Source organism: Salvelinus alpinus, chromosome 1, assembly GCF_045679555.1.
Source record: "Salvelinus alpinus chromosome 1, SLU_Salpinus.1, whole genome shotgun sequence".
In the NCBI taxonomy this organism is placed as follows: Eukaryota; Metazoa; Chordata; class Actinopteri; order Salmoniformes; family Salmonidae; genus Salvelinus; species Salvelinus alpinus.
The window spans coordinates 1,193,971-1,212,778 of record NC_092086.1 but is presented as its reverse complement, the minus strand read 5'-3'; the positions used below and the strand labels follow the sequence as shown (position 1 = coordinate 1,212,778).

Sequence of the window (18,808 nt, the reverse complement as noted above, 5' to 3'; positions counted from 1 at the left end):
CAGAGGTGATGGGACAGAGGGTCAGAGGTGATGGGACAGAGGGTCAGAGGTGATGGGACAGAGGGTTAGAGGTCAGAGGTGATGGGACAGAGGGTCAGAGGTGATGGGACAGAGGGTTAGAGGTCAGAGGTGATGGGACAGAGGGTTAGAGGTGATGGGACAGAGGGTTAGAGGTGATGGGACAGAGGGTTAGAGGTCAGAGGTGATGGGACAGAGGGTTAGAGGTGATGGGACAGAGGGTCAGAGGTGATGGGACAGAGGGTCAGAGGTGATGGGACAGAGGTGATGGGACAGAGGGTTAGAGGTCAGAGGTAATGGGACAGAGGGTTAGAGGTCAGAGGTGATGGGACAGATGGTCAGAGGTCAGAGGTGATGGGACAGAGGGTCAGAGGTGATGGGACAGAGGGTCAGAGGTGATGGGACAGAGGGTTAGAGGTCAGAGGTGATGGGACAGAGGGTTAGAGGTCAGAGGTGATGGGACAGAGGGTTAGAGGTCAGAGGTGATGGGACAGAGGGTCAGAGGTCAGAGGTGATGGGACAGAGGGTTAGAGGTGATGGGACAGAGGGTTAGAGGTGATGGGACAGAGGGTCAGAGGTCAGAGGTGATGGGACAGAGGGTTAGAGGTCAGAGGTGATGGGACAGAGGGTCAGAGGTGATGGGACAGAGGGTCAGAGGTGATGGGACAGAGGTGATGGGACAGAGGGTTAGAGGTCAGAGGTGATGGGACAGAGGGTTAGAGGTGATGGGACAGAGGGTCAGAGGTGATGGGACAGAGGGTCAGAGGTGATGGGACAGAGGGTTAGAGGTGATGGGACAGAGGGTCAGAGGTGATGGGACAGAGGGTTAGAGGTCAGAGGTGATGGGACAGAGGGTCAGAGGTGATGGGACAGAGGGTCAGAGGTGATGGGACAGAGGGTCAGAGGTGATGGGACAGAGGGTTAGAGGTCAGAGGTGATGGGACAGAGGGTCAGAGGTGATGGGACAGAGGGTCAGAGGTGATGGGACAGAGGGTTAGAGGTCAGAGGTGATGGGACAGAGGGTTAGAGGTCAGAGGTGATGGGACAGAGGGTTAGAGGTGATGGGACAGAGGGTTAGAGGTCAGAGGTGATGGGACAGAGGGTCAGAGGTGATGGGACAGAGGGTTAGAGGTCAGAGGTGATGGGACAGAGGGTTAGAGGTCAGAGGTGATGGGACAGAGGGTTAGAGGTGATGGGACAGAGGGTTAGAGGTCAGAGGTGATGGGACAGAGGGTTAGAGGTGATGGGACAGAGGGTTAGAGGTGATGGGACAGAGGGTCAGAGGTCAGAGGTGATGGGACAGAGGGTTAGAGGTCAGAGGTGATGGGACAGAGGGTTAGAGGTGATGGGACAGAGGGTTAGAGGTGATGGTACAGAGGGTTAGAGGTCAGAGGTGATGGGACAGAGGGTTAGAGGTCAGAGGTGATGGGACAGAGGGTTAGAGGTGATGGGACAGAGGGTTAGAGGTGATGGGACAGAGGGTTAGAGGTGATGGGACAGAGGGTTAGAGGTGATGGGACAGAGGGTTAGAGGTCAGAGGTGATGGGACAGAGGGTTAGAGGTGATGGGACAGAGGGTCAGAGGTGATGGGACAGAGGGTCAGAGGTGATGGGACAGAGGTGATGGGACAGAGGGTTAGAGGTCAGAGGTAATGGGACAGAGGGTTAGAGGTCAGAGGTGATGGGACAGATGGTCAGAGGTCAGAGGTGATGGGACAGAGGGTCAGAGGTGATGGGACAGAGGGTCAGAGGTGATGGGACAGAGGGTTAGAGGTCAGAGGTGATGGGACAGAGGGTTAGAGGTCAGAGGTGATGGGACAGAGGGTTAGAGGTCAGAGGTGATGGGACAGAGGGTCAGAGGTGATGGGACAGAGGGTTAGAGGTGATGGGACAGAGGGTCAGAGGTCAGAGGTGATGGGACAGAGGGTTAGAGGTGATGGGACAGAGGGTCAGAGGTCAGAGGTGATGGGACAGAGGGTTAGAGGTCAGAGGTGATGGGACAGAGGGTCAGAGGTGATGGGACAGAGGGTCAGAGGTGATGGGACAGAGGTGATGGGACAGAGGGTTAGAGGTCAGAGGTGATGGGACAGAGGGTTAGAGGTGATGGGACAGAGGGTCAGAGGTGATGGGACAGAGGGTCAGAGGTGATGGGACAGAGGGTTAGAGGTGATGGGACAGAGGGTCAGAGGTGATGGGACAGAGGGTTAGAGGTGATGGGACAGAGGGTTAGAGGTGATGGGTCAGAGGGTCAGAGGTGATGGGACAGAGGGTTAGAGGTGATGGGACAGAGGGTTAGAGGTGATGGGACAGAGGGTCAGAGGTCAGAGGTGATGGGACAGAGGGTCAGAGGTGATGGGACAGAGGGTCAGAGGTGATGGGACAGAGGGTTAGAGGTCAGAGGTGATGGGACAGAGGGTCAGAGGTGATGGGGGAGCAGGGTTTGGTCATATGCCAGTCTCTATACAAACCAAGTCGTACTCAGGCCAGTTTCAGATACAGTGGGGCAAAAAAGTATTTAGTCAGCCACCAATTGTGCAAGTTCTCCCACTTAAAAAGATGAGAGAGGCCTGTAATTTTCATCATAGGTACACTTCAACTATGACAGACAAAATGAGAAAATAAAATCCAGAAAATCACATTGTAGGATTTTTAATGAATTTATTTGCAAATTATGGTGGAAAATAAGTATTTGGTCACCTACAAACAAGCAAGATTTCTGGCTCTCACAGACCTGTAACTTCTTCTTTAAGAGGCTCCTCTGTCCTCCATTCGTTACCTGTATTAATGGCACCTGTTTGAACTTGTTATCAGTATAAAAGACACCTGTCCACAACCTCAAACAGTCACACTCCAAACTCCACTATGGCCAAGACCAAAGAGCTGTCAAAGGACAACACCAGAAACAAAATTGTAGACCTGCACCAGGCTGGGAAGACTGAATCTGCAATAGGTAAGCAGCTTGGTTTGAAGAAATCAACTGTGGGAGCAATTATTAGGAAATGGAAGACATACAAGACCACTGATAATCTCCCTCGATCTGGGGCTCCACGCAAGATCTCACCCCGTGGGGTCAAAATGATCACAAGAACGGTGAGCAAAAATCCCAGAACCACACGGGGGGACCTAGTGAATGACCTGCAGAGAGCTGGTACCAAAGTAACAAAGCCTACCATCAGTAACACACTACGCCGCCAGGGACTCAAATCCTGCAGTGCCAGACGTGTCCCCCTGCTTAAGCCAGTACATGTCCAGGCCCGTCTGAAGTTTGCTAGAGAGCATTTGGATGATCCAGAAGAAGATTGGGAGAATGTCATATGGTCAGATGAAACCAAAATAGAACTTTTTGGTAAAAACTCAACTCGTCGTGTTTGGAGGACAAAGAATGCTGAGTTGCATCCAAAGAACACCATACCTACTGTGAAGCATGGGGGTGGAAACATCATGCTTTGGGGCTGTTTTTCTGCAAAGGGACCAGGACGACTGATCCGTGTAAAGGACAGAATGAATGGGGCCATGTATCGTGAGATTTTGAGTGAAAACCTCCTTCCATCAGCAAGGGCATTGAAGATGAAACGTGGCTGGGTCTTTCAGCATGACAATGATCCCAAACACACCGCCCGGGCAACGAAGGAGTGGCTTCGTAAGAAACATTTCAAGGTCCTGGAGTGGCCTAGCCAGTCTCCAGATCTCAACCCCATAGAAAATCTTTGGAGGGAGTTGAAAGTCCGTGTTGCCCAGCAACAGCCCCAAAACATCACTGCTCTAGAGGAGATCTGCATGGAGGAATGGGCCAAAATACCAGCAACAGTGTGTGAAAACCTTGTGAAGACTTACAGAAAACGTTTGACCTCTGTCATTGCCAACAAAAGGTATATAACAAAGTATTGAGATAAACTTTTGTTATTGACCAAATACTTATTTTCCACCATAATTTGCAAATAAATTCATTAAAAATCCTACAATGTGATTTTCTGGATTTTTTTCTTCTCATCTTGTCTGTCATAGTTGAAGTGTACCTATGATGAATTACAGGCCTATTTCATCTTTTTAAGTGGGAGAACTTGCACAATTGGTGGCTGACTAAATACTTTTTTGCCCCACTGTACAAAGATACTGTGTGAATACAGTAAGTGAATGAGATGACAAAGCATTCGTGTCTCCACAACAATAAGTGTAAAGAATGTGTCTAGAAATATAGATTTCAAACATAATTTAACTTTCTAATCTTTTATTTAATCAGGAGGTTCTCATCTTCAGAGACAGTAAAGGAAAGACCAGAAAGACCAACCTGGTTCTGGTTGTCAGGGTTTGAGAAAAGAGGTACCTGGTATCGCTCCAGAAACACCAGGGGCCTGGTCCGGTACTGTCCCAGCAGCTCCTCTCTCCGCTGGGCTAAGGTCAGCTCTGCCTCATCTACCTGCTGGCTCTTCACCTGGACACCACTCACAGCCACCACCTCCACCATGGCACACACACCGCTGGTATCCGCCTGGGAAGACACACACACACACGCACACGCACACACTTGTCTTGTGTTCGCCAATCCCTTGTCATTCACCGGTTGGTAGCTAACTAGTTCACACATTAACATCACAGATGAAAGGGGCGTAGTTATCAATATCTTTGGTAACATCTGGTTTTTACGTCACTATCTCTCTCCTTGTTGCTGCTTCTCACCTGGTTGTCCTGCGACTCGTCCTGCGGCTCGTCCTCTTCGGTGTGGGCGGTTGCAGAGCAGCTAGAAGCTGGTCCGGTTCCCCTGGGCTCGGGCTGTGGTCGCCGGGGTTCGGGCTGTGGTCGCCGGGGTTCGGGCTGTCTGAAGGCCACTGGTTCAACGCTGACAGGCGGACTGGGATCGGGAGCAGGGTCGATCTCCCCCCACATGGCTGGTAGCACAATGACTACACCTCTATGGTCTAACTTACTAGCGATGTTAGCGCAGACGGAAGGTCCCCCTTTCTTGCCTTATCTGATAAATATTGGTTGAACACAATTCTAGAGTTCTCACTGCATTTAAACGTTTATAAACCTTTTGCATTTCTTGCTATTTCGAAAACGTCGCTTCCTGGTCCGTCGTTGTTATCAGTCCCCTGATTACCAAGGTACGTAGCTCAAGGTTCCTACCACCAACGTTACGGGTCATCGTTTTCTTTCTTTTAACTTTCCAATTATACAAACATATACGGAAGTTGAATAATACATTTAAAATGCATATTTAACAAAGAAACATAACCAAACACACAGGTTTAAGAATATATATATTTTAACAAACGTCAGATCTTATACTGTATACTATACATTCTACATGTCATATCAGCAATGAGATTCAGGGCATGTTTTGTCTTTAACAAATGTCTATGTGTCGTTGTATGTTAAGGCTTTTCTCATGAATCCTCCATTATGATTTGCACCAGTTATTCTCCAGAATAAAGACACGGTGGAACACTTTGACTTTATTTTTCAATTTAGTTTCTTTAATAGAATCTTATTTACACAGTATTTTGTCATTAATGTTTAGTAGCCAGGAAGTTACAATACTCTGCTTCCATCTCCACACAACGAACACCCTTCTCCGCTGTCACGACACACTCGTTCCGCGGTCCTGTAGCCCACTGAGCTAAAGCCTCAAGGCATCCGGTCTCAGGTCAGAGGTCACTCATCGTGCGAGTGCAGTCCTCTGTTTACGTTCCACCAACGTCCTCATCATCTTTGACCTTCATCGTTTAGTTGGATTTCTTTTTTGTTTCTATGGAGGTTTTTAACGACGGTTGGGATTCACTCATTCAAGGGAGAAAAATAAACAGAAACGTAACCATAGTAACCATTCCCCAACCTTTTGTCTGTCTGTTCAGGAGAGGGAGACAGAGGGGGATGGAGAGAGAGAGAGATGGAGGATAGGGGGGGGGACAGAGATGGAGAGAGAGAGGGATGGAGGTAGGGTGGGACAGATGGAGAGAGGGATGGAGGTAGGGTGGGGGACAGAGATGGAGAGAGAGAGGGATGGAGGTAGGGTGGGACACAGATGGAGAGAGAGAGGGATGGAGGATAGGGTGGGACACAGATGGAGAGAGAGAGGGATGGAGGATAGGGGGGGGGGCAGAGATGGAGAGAGAGGGATGGAGGTAGGGGGGGGGACAGAGATGGAGAGAGAGAGGGATGGAGGTAGGGGGGGGGACAGAGATAGAGAGGTGAAATTTGGGGGTTTATTGCATATTTCAGACAGTTGTGGGGAGTGAGACAGGCTGGGGAGTGAGACAGGCTGGGGAGTGAGACAGGTTAGATTATTGTGGAGCTCACAGCCAGTCTGTTTGTCAGACCCAGACGAACCCGAACAAGGATGAGGGAGGATGAGAGGAGAGAAGGTTAACCTAGGGTTACTAAGGGGTCTGAATAGGAGTGGAGGAGAGATGAGAGGAGAGGGATGGATGAGAGGAGAGAAGGTTAACCTAGGGTTAATAAGGGGTCTGAATAGGAGTGGAGGAGAGATGAGAGGGATGGATGAGAGGAGAGGGATGAGAGGGGAGAGGGAGGGATGAGAGGAGAGAGGGTTAACCTAGGGTTACTAAGGGGTCTGAATAGGAGTGGAGGAGAGGGATGAGAGGGATGAGAGGGGAGAGGGAGGGATGAGAGGAGAGAAGGTTAACCTAGGGTTAATAAGGGGTCTGAATAGGAGTGGAGGAGAGATGAGAGGAGAGGGATGGATGAGAGGAGAGAGGGAGGGATGAGAGGAGAGAGGGTTAATGGCTGTGAGTGAGGGAGAGAGGGAGGAGGAGAGAGGGAGGAGGAGGGATGAGAGGAGAGAGGGATGAGAGGAGAGAGGGAGAAGAGAAGGAGGGAGGAGAAGAGAAGGAGGAATGAGAGAAGGAGAGGGATGAGGAGAGAGGGAGACGAAAGAAGGAGGGATGAGAGGAGAAGGAGGGATGAGAGGAGAGGAGGAGGGATGAAGAGAGAGGGAGGAGAAGAGAAGGAGAGGGATGAGGAGAGAGGGAGACGAAAGAAGGAGGGATGAGAGGAGGGGTTAGGGGGTCCGTCTCTGTAGAGTAGCAGCAGGTCAGTATCATCATCACAGTAAATAAATAAAATAATAATCAGAGAGACAGACAGGCTCAATACCATTTTACAGAGGACCAGGTGCCACACACACACACACACACACACACACACACACACACACACACACACACACACACACACACACACACACACACACAGTGGTCAAACATGAACATTAATCAATCTGCTTTCTGATTGGAGGATTTCAGCTCAGATCGTCTCTGATTGGCTTATTCTGTACAGAGACTGCGTGTGATTGGAGACAGAATCAAAGTCATTGGTTGTTCTGAAGAGTGACATCATAGCTCGATAAAACTGAAGGATAAAAATGTTTCTTCAAAATCTGAAAAACCTCTAAAATACAGGAAGCCATGACATCCCCGGATCGTGCAACCATGGTAACAAACCCGGCCGTGACCCATGATGCCAGTTCCCCTGGAGATCAGTGGGGATGGGAGGAGTTAGGTGGTATTGTCCTGTGATTGGTCAATAGTAGTTCTGTAGGGTTATTGTGTGTCACTCCACAGCGAAGCCACACGTTTCCTCCACGGCCGTCAGCAGCTTCTCATAAAGTTTCTCGTACGACTCGTAGGGAGGGATATCTATTCTGTTAAAACTAAAGGAGGAGAAGGAGAGAGAGAGAGGGAGGGAGGGAGGGAGGGAGGGAGAGAGAGAGAGACAGAGACAGAGAGAGAGAGACAGAGAGAGAGAGACAGAGAGAGAGAGACAGAGAGAGAGACAGAGAGAGAGAGAGAGAGAGAGACAGAGAGAGAGAGACAGAGAGAGAGACAGAGAGAGAGAGAGAGAGAGACAGAGAGAGAGAGACAGAGAGAGAGAGAGAGAGAGAGACAGAGAGAGAGACAGAGAGAGAGAGGGAGGGAGAGACAGATTAATATCCAGACAGTGATGTGTCTTCAGAAAGTATTCTTGACCTTTTCCATTACAGCCTGAATTTAAAATGGATGAAATGTAGATTAATGTCAAAGTGGAATGATGTTTTTAGAAATGTGTACAAATCAATTAAAAATCCAAAGCTGAAATGTCTTGAGTCAATAACTATTAAACCCCTTTGTTATGGTCTAAATCCATAGTAAAAATGTGCTTCACAAGTCACATAAGTTGCATGGACTCACTCTGTGTGCAGTAATAATGTATATATAGTGTTTTACATGATTGTTTAATGACTACCTCATCTCTGTACCCCACACATACAATTATCTGTAAGGTCCCTCACGTTGAGCAGTGAATTTCAACCACAGAATCAAACCTTTGATGGTGAAGTTATTAATTACACTTTGGATGGTGTATCAATACACCCAGTCACTACAAAGATACAGGCGTCCTTCCTAACTCAGTTGCCGGAGAGGAAGGAAACTGCTCAGGGATTTCACCATGAGGCCAATGGTGACTTTAAAACAGTTAAAGAGTTTAATGGCTGTGATAGGAGAAAACCGAATAAAACAGGTGTAGTAGACCTTACAGTGAAATGTTTACTTACAAGCCCTTAACCAACAGTGCAATTTAAGTAAAACAATTGGTATTAGGTAAACAATAGATATGTAAAGAAAAAAAATGACAGTGAAAAAAAAAAGTAATGACAGTGAAAATAACAGTAGCGAGACTATATACAGGGGGTACCGGTACAGAGTCAATGTGGAGGCTATATACAGGGGGTACCGGTACAGAGTCAATGTGGAGTCTATATACAGGAGGTACCGGTACAGAGTCAATGTGGAGGCTATATACAGGGGGTACCGGTACAGAGTCAATGTGGAGGCTATATACAGGGGGTACCGGTACAGAGTCAATGTGGAGGCTATATACAGGGGATACCGGTACAGAGTCAATGTGGAGGCTATATACAGGGGGTACCGGTACAGAGTCAATGTGGAGGCTATATACAGGGGGTACCGGTACAGAGTCAATGTGGAGTCTATATACAGGAGGTACCGGTACAGAGTCAATGTGGAGGCTATATACAGGGGGTACCGGTACAGAGTCAATGTGGAGGCTATATACAGGGGGTACCGGTACAGAGTCAATGTGGAGGCTATATACAGGGGGTACCGGTACAGAGTCAATGTGGAGGCTATATACAGGGGGTACCGGTACAGAGTCAATGTGGAGGCTATATACAGGGGGTACCGGTACAGAGTCAATGTGGAGGCTATATACAGGGGGTACCGGTACAGAGTCAATGTGGAGGCTATATACAGGGGGTACCGGTACAGAGTCAATGTGGAGGCTATATACAGGGGGTACCGGTACAGAGTCAACGTGGAGGCTATATACAGGGGGTACCGGTACAGAGTCAACGTGGAGGCTATATACAGGGTATTACGGTACAGAGTCAATGTGGAGGCTATATACAGGGGGTACCGGTACAGAGTCAATGTGGAGACTATATACAGGGGGTACCGGTACAGAGTCAATGTGGAGGCTATATTCAGGGGGTACCGGTACAGAGTCAATGTGGAGGCTATATACAGGGGGTACCGGTACAGAGTCAATGTGGAGGCTATATACAGGGGGTACCGGTACAGAGTCAATGTGGAGGCTATATACAGGGGGTACCGGTACAGAGTCAATGTGGAGGCTATATACAGGGTGTTACGGTACAGAGTCAATGTGGAGGCTATATACAGGGGGTTACGGTACAGAGTCAACGTGGAGGCTATATACAGGGGGTACCGGTACAGAGTCAATGTGGAGGCTATATACAGGGGGTACCGGTACAAGGTCAATGTGGAGGCTATATACAGGGGGGTACCGGTACAGAGTCAATGTGGAGGCTATATACAGGGGGTACCGGTACAGAGTCAATGTGGAGGCTACATACAGGGGGTACCGGTACAGAGTCAATGTGGAGGCTATATACAGGGGGTACCGGTACAGAGTCAATGTGGAGGCTATATACAGGGGGTACCGGTACAGATTCAATGTGGAGGCTATATACAGGGGGTACCGGTACAGAGTCAATGTGGAGACTATATACAGGGGGTACCGGTACAGAGTCAATGTGGAGGCTATATACAGGGGGTACCGGTACAGAGTCAATGTGGAGGCTATATACAGGGGGTACCGGTACAGAGTCAATGTGGAGGCTATATACAGGGGGTACCGGTACAGAGTCAATGTGGAGGCTATATTCAGGGGGTACCGGTACAGAGTCAATGTGGAGACTATATACAGGGGGTACCGGTACAGAGTCAACGTGGAGGCTATATACAGGGGGTACCGGTACAGAGTCAATGTGGAGGCTATATACAGGGGGTACCGGTACAGAGTCAATGTGGAGGCTATATTTACATGGGGGCACCGGTTAGTCGGGCTAATTGAGGTCATATGTACATCTAGGTAGAGTTAAAGTGACTATGTATAGACGATAAACAGAGAGTAGGAGGAGAAGGAGAGAGAGAGGGAGGGGAGGGAGGGGGAGAGGGAGGGAGGAGGAGAGAGAGAGGGAGGGGGAAGGAGAGAGAGGGAGGAGGAGGAAGAGTTAAAGTGACTATGTATAGACGATAAACAGAGAGTAGGAGGAGAAGGAGAGAGAGAGGGAGGGGGAAGGAGAGGAGGGAGGAGGAGGAAGAGTTAAAGTGACTATGTATAGACGATAAACAGAGAGTAGCAGCAGCAGTGTAAAAGGGGTTGGATGGATCAACAACATTGTAGTTACTCCACAATACTAAACGGAAATGACAGCGTGAAGAGGAAGAACAACCCTAACTGTACAGAACAACAGATTCCACAACATGCATCTTGTTGAGGCACTAAATTAAAAATGCAAAGAAATGTGGCAAAGAAATTAACTTTATGTCCTGAATTGAAAGTGTTATTTTTGGGGGCAAATCCAACACAACATCACTGAGTACCACTTTTCATATTTTCAAGCATGGTGGTGGCTGCATCATGTTATTGGTATGCTTGTCATCGGCAAGGACGAGGGAGTTTTTTAGGATAAAAATAAACAGAATAGAGCGAAGCAAGAGACAAAATCCTCGAGGAAAACCTGGTTCAGTCTGTTTCCCAGCAGACACTGGGAGACAAATTCACCTTTCAGCAGGACAATAACGTACAACACGAGGCCAAATATACACCGGAGTTGTTTACCAAGACGACATTGAATGTTCCTGAGTGGCCTAGTGACAGTTTTCACTTACAACGGCTTGAAAATCTATTGCAACATTTGAAAATGGCTGTCTAGCAATGATCAACAACCAACTTGACAGAGATTGAAGAATAAATAAATAAAAAATATGTGCAAATGTTGTACAATCCAGGTGTGTAAAGCTCTTAGAGACTTACCCAGAAAGACTCACAGCTGTAATCGCTGCCAAAGGTGATTCTAACATGTATTGACTCAGGGGTGTGAATACTTATGTAAATGAGATATCTCTGTATTTTATTTTCAATAAATTCGAATGGGGTATTATGATGTCATTATGGGGTATTGTGATGTCATTATGGGGTATTGTGATGTCATTATGGGGTATTGTGTGTAGATGGGTGAAGATAACATATAGTTTAATCCATTTTGAATTCAGGCTGTTAACACAACAAAATGTGGAATAAGTCAAGGGGTGCCAATACTTTCTGGAGACAGAGTTACATGTTAAAGCATGGGGTGCCAATACTTTCTGAAGACAGAGTTACATGTTAAAGCATGGGGTGCCAATACTTTCTGAAGACAGAGTTACATGTTAAAGCAGGGGGTGTCAATACTTTCTGAAGACAGAGTTACATGTTAAAGCAGGGGGTGTCAATACTTTCTGAAGACAGAGTTACATGTTAAAGCAGGGGGTGCCAATACTTTCTGACCATGTAGATCATGTATCTGATGCTGTCTCAGTATGTGTAGACCATGTATCTGATGTTGTCTGGACAGTGAAACAGCACCGCTCTGTCTCAGTATGTGTAGACCATGTATCTGATGTTGTCTGGACAGTGAAACAGCACCTCTCTGTCTCAGTATGTGTAGACCATGTATCTGATGCTGTCTGGACAGTGAAACAGCACCTCTCTGTCTCAGTATGTGTAGACCATGTATCTGATGCTGTCTGGACAGTGAAACAGCACCTCTCTGTCTCAGTATGTGTAGACCATGTATCTGATGCTGTCTAGACAGTGAAACAGCACCTCTCTGTCTCAGTATGTGTAGACCATGTATCTGATGCTGTCTGGACAGTGAAACAGCACCTCTCTGTCTCAGTATGTGTAGACCATGTATCTGATGCTGTCTGGACAGTGAAACAGCACCTCTCTGTCTCAGTATGTGTAGACCATGTATCTGATGCTGTCTGGACAGTGAAACAGCACCTCTCTGTCTCAGTATGTGTAGACCATGTATCTGATGCTGTCTGGACAGTGAAACAGCACCTCTCTGTCTCAGTATGTGTAGACCATGTATCTGATGCTGTCTCAGTATGTGTAGACCATGTATCTGATGCTGTCTGGACAGTGAAACAGCACCTCTCTGTCTCAGTATGTGTAGCCCATGTATCTGATGCTGTCTGGACAGTGAAACAGCACCTCTCTGTCTCAGTATGTGTAGACCATGTATCTGATGCTGTCTCAGTATGTGTAGACCATGTATCTGATGCTGTCTGGACAGTGAAACAGCACCTCTCTGTCTCAGTATGTGTAGCCCATGTATCTGATGCTGTCTGGACAGTGAAACAGCACCTCTCTGTCTCAGTATGTGTAGACCATGTATCTGATGCTGTCTGGACAGTGAAACAGCACCTCTCTGTCTCAGTATGTGTAGACCATGTATCTGATGCTGTCTGGACAGTGAAACAGCAGTCCTCTGTCTCAGTATGTGTAGACCATGTATCTGATGCTGTCTGGACAGTGAAACAGCACCTCTCTGTCTCAGTATGTGTAGACCATGTATCTGATGCTGTCTCAGTATGTGTAGACCATGTATCTGATGCTGTCTGGACAGTGAAACAGCAGTCCTCTGTCTCAGTATGTGTAGACCATGTATCTGATGCTGTCTCAGTATGTGTACACCATGTATCTGATGCTGTCTGGACAGTGAAACAGCACCTCTCTGTCTCAGTATGTGTAGCCCATGTATCTGTTTCCCAGCAGACACTGGGAGACCTTTCAGCAGGACAATAACCCACAACACAAGGCTGGCTATATACAGGGGGTACCTGGTTCAGTCTGTTTCCCAGCAGACACTGGGAGACCTTTCAGTGGGACAATAACCCACAACACAAGGCTGGCTATATACAGGGGGTACCTGGTTCAGTCTGTTTCCCAGCAGACACTGGGAGACCTTTCAGCAGGACAATAACCCAACACAAGGCTGGCTATATACAGGGGGTACCTGGTTCAGTCTGTTTCCCAGCAGACACTGGGAGACAAATTCACCTTTCAGCAGGACAATAACGTACAACACGAGGCCAAATATACACTGGAGTTGTTTACCAAGACGACATTGAATGTTCCTGAGTGGCCTAGTGACAGTTTTCACTTACAACGGCTTGAAAATCTACGGCAAGACCTGAAAATGGTTGTCTAGCAATGATCAACAACCAACTTGACAGAGCTTGAAGAATAAATAAATAACTATCCAGGTGTGGAAAGCTCTTAGAGACTTACCCAGAAAGACTCACAGCTGTAATCTCTCTTAGAGACTTACCCAGAAAGACTCACAGCTGTAATCACTCTTAGAGACTTACCCAGAAAGACTCACAGCTGTAATCACTCTTAGAGATTTACCCAGAAAGACTCACAGCTGTAATCACTCTTAGAGATTTACCCAGAAAGACTCACAGCTGTAATCACTCTTAGAGACTTACCCAGAAAGACTCACAGCTGTAATCACTCTTAGAGACTTACCCAGAAAGACTCACAGCTGTAATCACTCTTATAGAGTTACCCAGAAAGACTCACAGCTGTAATCACTCTTAGAGACTTACCCAGAAAGACTCACAGCTGTAATCACTCTTATAGAGTTACCCAGAAAGACTCACAGCTGTAATCACTCTTAGAGACTTACCCAGAAAGACTCACAGCTGTAATCACTCTTAGAGACTTACCCAGAAAGACTCACAGCTGTAATCACTCTTAGAGACTTACCCAGAAAGACTCACAGCTGTAATCACTCTTAGAGACTTACCCAGAAAGACTCACAGCTGTAATCACTCTTAGAGATTTACCCAGAAAGACTCACAGCTGTAATCACTCTTAGAGACTTACCCAGAAAGACTCACAGCTGTAATCACTCTTAGAGACTTACCCAGAAAGACTAACAGCTGTAATCACTCTTAGAGATTTACCCAGAAAGACTCACAGCTGTAATCACTCTTATAGAGTTACCCAGAAAGACTCACAGCTGTAATCACTCTTAGAGATTTACCCAGAAAGACTCACAGCTGTAATCACTCTTATAGAGTTACCCAGAAAGACTCACAGCTGTAATCACTCTTATAGAGTTACCCAGAAAGACTCACAGCTGTAATCACTCTTAGAGATTTACCCAGAAAGACTCACAGCTGTAATCACTCTTAGAGATTTACCCAGAAAGACTCACAGCTGTAATCGCTGCCAAAGGTGATTCTAACATGTATTGACTCAGGGGTGTGAATACTTATGTAAATTATATATTTCTGTATTTTATTTTCAATAAATTCAAAATGGGGTATTATGATTTCATTATGGGGTATTGTGATGTCATTATGGGGTACTGTGATGTCATTATGGGGTACTGTGTGTAGATGGGTGATGATAACATATATTTTAATCCATTTTGAATTCAGGCTGTTAACACAACAAAATGTGGAATAAGTCAAGGGGTGCCAATACTTTCTGAAGACAGAGTTACATGTTAAAGCATGGGGTGCCAATACCTTCTGAAGACAGAGTTACATGTTAAAGCATGGGGTGCCAATACCTTCTGAAGACAGAGTTACATGTTAAAGCAGGGGGTGTCAATACTTTCTGAAGACAGAGTTACATGTTAAAGCAGGGGGTGCCAATACTTTCTGAAGACAGAGTTACATGTTAAAGCAGGGGGTGCCAATACTTTCTGAAGACAGAGTTACATGTTAAAGCAGGGGGTGCCAATACTTTCTGTAGACAGAGTTACATGTTAAAGCAGGGGGTGTCAATACTTTCTGAAGACAGAGTTACATGTTAAAGCATGGGGTGCCAATACTTTCTGAAGACAGAGTTACATGTTAAAGCATGGGGTGCCAATACTTTCTGAAGACAGAGTTACATGTTAAAGCAGGGGGTGTCAATACTTTCTGAAGACAGAGTTACATGTTAAAGCAGGGGGTGCCAATACTTTCTGAAGACAGAGTTACATGTTAAAGCAGGGGGTGCCAATACTTTCTGTAGACAGAGTTACATGTTAAAGCAGGGGGTGTCAATACTTTCTGAAGACAGAGTTACATGTTAAAGCAGGGGGTGCCAATACTTTCTGTAGACAGAGTTACATGTTAAAGCATGGGGTGCCAATACCTTCTGAAGACAGAGTTACATGTTAAAGCAGGGGGTGTCAATACTTTCTGAAGACAGAGTTACATGTTAAAGCAGGGGGTGCCAATACTTTCTGAAGACAGAGTTACATGTTAAAGCAGGGGGTGCCAATACTTTCTGAAGACAGAGTTACATGTTAAAGCAGGGGGTGCCAATACTTTCTGTAGACAGAGTTACATGTTAAAGCAGGGGGTGTCAATACTTTCTGAAGACAGAGTTACATGTTAAAGCAGGGGGTGCCAATACTTTCTGAAGACAGAGTTACATGTTAAAGCAGGGGGTGCCAATACTTTCTGAAGACAGAGTTACATGTTAAAGCAGGGGGTGTCAATACTTTCTGAAGACAGAGTTACATGTTAAAGCAGGGGGTGCCAATACTTTCTGAAGACAGAGTTACATGTTAAAGCAGGGGGTGCCAATACTTTCTGTAGACAGAGTTACATGTTAAAGCAGGGGGTGTCAATACTTTCTGAAGACAGAGTTACATGTTAAAGCAGGGGGTGCCAATACTTTCTGAAGACAGAGTTACATGTTAAAGCAGGGGGTGCCAATACTTTCTGAAGACAGAGTTACATGTTAAAGCAGGGGGTGTCAATACTTTCTGAAGACAGAGTTACATGTTAAAGCAGGGGGTGCCAATACTTTCTGAAGACAGAGTTACATGTTAAAGCAGGGGGTGTCAATACTTTCTGTAGACAGAGTTACATGTTAAAGCAGGGGGTGTCAATACTTTCTGAAGACAGAGTTACATGTTAAAGCAGGGGGTGCCAATACTTTCTGTAGACAGAGTTACATGTTAAAGCAGGGGGGTGCCAATACTTTCTGAAGACAGTTACATGTTAAAGCATGGGGTGCCAATACTTTCTGAAGACAGAGTTACATGTTAAAGCAGGGGGTGTCAATACTTTCTGAAGACAGAGTTACATGTTAAAGCAGGGGGTGCCAATACCTTCTGAAGACAGAGTTACATGTTAAAGCAGGGGGTGCCAATACTTTCTGAAGACAGAGTTACATGTTAAAGCAGGGGGTGCCAATACTTTCTGAAGACAGAGTTACATGTTAAAGCAGGGGGTGCCAATACTTTCTGAAGACAGAGTTACATGTTAAAGCAGGGGGTGCCAATACTTTCTGAAGACAGTTACATGTTAAAGCATGGGGTGCCAATACCTTCTGAAGACAGAGTTACATGTTAAAGCAGGGGGTGTCAATACCTTCTGAAGACAGAGTTACATGTTAAAGCAGGGGGTGCCAATACTTTCTGAAGACAGAGTTACATGTTAAAGCAGGGGGTGCCAATACTTTCTGAAGACAGAGTTACATGTTAAAGCAGGGGGTGTCAATACTTTCTGAAGACAGAGTTACATGTTAAAGCAGGGGGTGTCAATACTTTCTGTAGACAGAGTTACATGTTAAAGCAGGGGGTGTCAATACTTTCTGAAGACAGAGTTACATGTTAAAGCAGGGGGTGTCAATACTTTCTGAAGACAGAGTTACATGTTAAAGCAGGGGGTGCCAATACTTTCTGAAGACAGAGTTACATGTTAAAGCAGGGGGTGCCAATACTTTCTGAAGACAGAGTTACATGTTAAAGCAGGGGGTGTCTATACTTTCTGTAGACAGAGTTACATGTTAAAGCAGGGGGTGCCAATACTTTCTGAAGACAGAGTTACATGTTAAAGCAGGGGGTGCCAACAATACTTTCTGAAGACAGAGTTACATGTTAAAGCAGGGGGTGCCAATACTTTCTGAAGACAGAGTTACATGTTAAAGCAGGGGGTGCCAATACTTTCTGTAGACAGAGTTACATGTTAAAGCATGGGGTGCCAATACTTTCTGAAGACAGAGTTACATGTTAAAGCAGGGGGTGCCAATACTTTCTGTAGACAGAGTTACATGTTAAAGCAGGGGGTGTCAATACTTTCTGAAGACAGAGTTACATGTTAAAGCAGGGGGTGCCAATACTTTCTGAAGACAGAGTTACATGTTAAAGCAGGGGGTGCCAATACTTTCTGTAGACAGAGTTACATGTTAAAGCATGGGGTGCCAATACTTTCTGAAGAGAGAGTTACATGTTAAAGCAGGGGGTGCCAATACTTTCTGAAGACAGAGTTACATGTTAAAGCATGGGGTGCCAATACTTTCTGAAGACAGAGTTACATGTTAAAGCAGGGGGTGCCAATACTTTCTGAAGACAGAGTTACATGTTAAAGCAGGGGGTGCCAATACTTTCTGAAGACAGAGTTACATGTTAAAGCAGGGGGTGCCAATACTTTCTGTAGACAGAGTTACATGTTAAAGCAGGGGGTGTCAATACTTTCTGAAGACAGAGTTACATGTTAAAGCAGGGGGTGTCAATACTTTCTGAAGACAGAGTTACATGTTAAAGCATGGGGTGCCAATACTTTCTGAAGACAGAGTTACATGTTAAAGCAGGGGGTGCCAATACTTTCTGACCATGTAGACCATGTATCTGACGCTGTCTGGACAGTGAAACAGCACCTCTCTGTCTCAGTATGTGTAGACCATGTATCTGATGCTGTCTGGACAGTGAAACAGCACCTCACTGTCTCAGTATGTGTAGACCATGTATCTGATGCTGTCTGGACAGTGAAACAGCACCTCTCTGTCTCAGTATGGGTAGACCATGTATCTGATGCTGTCTGGACAGTGAAACAGCACCTCTCTGTCTCAGTATGTGTAGACCATGTATCTGATGCTGTCTGGACAGTGAAACAGCACCTCTCTGTCTCAGTATGTGTAGACCATGTATCTGATGCTGTCTGGACAGTGAAACAGCACCTCTCTGTCTCAGTATATGTAGACCATGTATCTGATGCTGTCTGGACAGTGAAACAGCACCTCTCTGTCTCAGTATGTGTAGATCATGTATCTGATGCTGTCTCAGTATGTGTAGACCATGTATCTGATGCTGTCTGGACAGTGAAACAGCACCTCTCTGTCTCAGTATATGTAGACCATGTATCTGATGCTGTCTGGACAGTGAAACAGCACCTCTCTGTCTCAGTATGTGTAGACCATGTATCTGATGCTGTCTGGACAGTGAAACAGCTCCTCTCTGTCTCAGTATATGTAGACCATGTATCTGATGCTGTCTGGACAGTGAAACAGCACCTCTCTGTCTCAGTATGTGTAGACCATGTATCTGATGCTGTCTCAGTATGTGTAGACCATGTATCTGATGCTGTCTGGACAGTGAAACAGCACCTCTCTGTCTCAGTATGTGT

At 46.2% G+C, this 18,808-nt stretch overlaps 2 protein-coding genes across 4 annotated transcripts in view; both read right to left on the bottom strand.

Annotated features, from left to right (window-relative positions):
* ccdc97 (coiled-coil domain containing 97) overlaps window positions 1-5,124 on the bottom strand; it is a 52,295-nt gene extending 47,171 nt beyond the window's left edge. Inside the window, exons 1-2 of one of the 2 annotated variants that reach the window (XR_011673629.1) lie at window positions 4,695-5,121; window positions 4,342-4,506 (exon numbers count right to left, since the gene is read on the bottom strand). Coding sequence is in view for 1 of the 2 variants with exons in the window: in XM_071390468.1 (XP_071246569.1) it covers window positions 4,342-4,506; window positions 4,695-4,901 (372 nt within the window). In the remaining variant the exon portion in view is untranslated. Of the gene's footprint in view, window positions 1-4,341; window positions 4,507-4,694 lie in introns of both variants that reach the window. The other variant, XM_071390468.1, reaches the window with a different exon arrangement.
* A 345-nt stretch (window positions 5,125-5,469) lies between these two features.
* smurf1 (SMAD specific E3 ubiquitin protein ligase 1) overlaps window positions 5,470-18,808 on the bottom strand; it is a 67,009-nt gene continuing 53,670 nt past the window's right edge. For both annotated transcript variants that reach the window (XM_071390442.1, XM_071390450.1), the window contains exon 17: window positions 5,470-7,686. In XM_071390442.1, coding sequence (XP_071246543.1) covers window positions 7,587-7,686 — 100 coding nt within the window. In that variant the 3' untranslated portion in view covers window positions 5,470-7,586. The remainder of the gene's footprint in view (window positions 7,687-18,808) is intronic.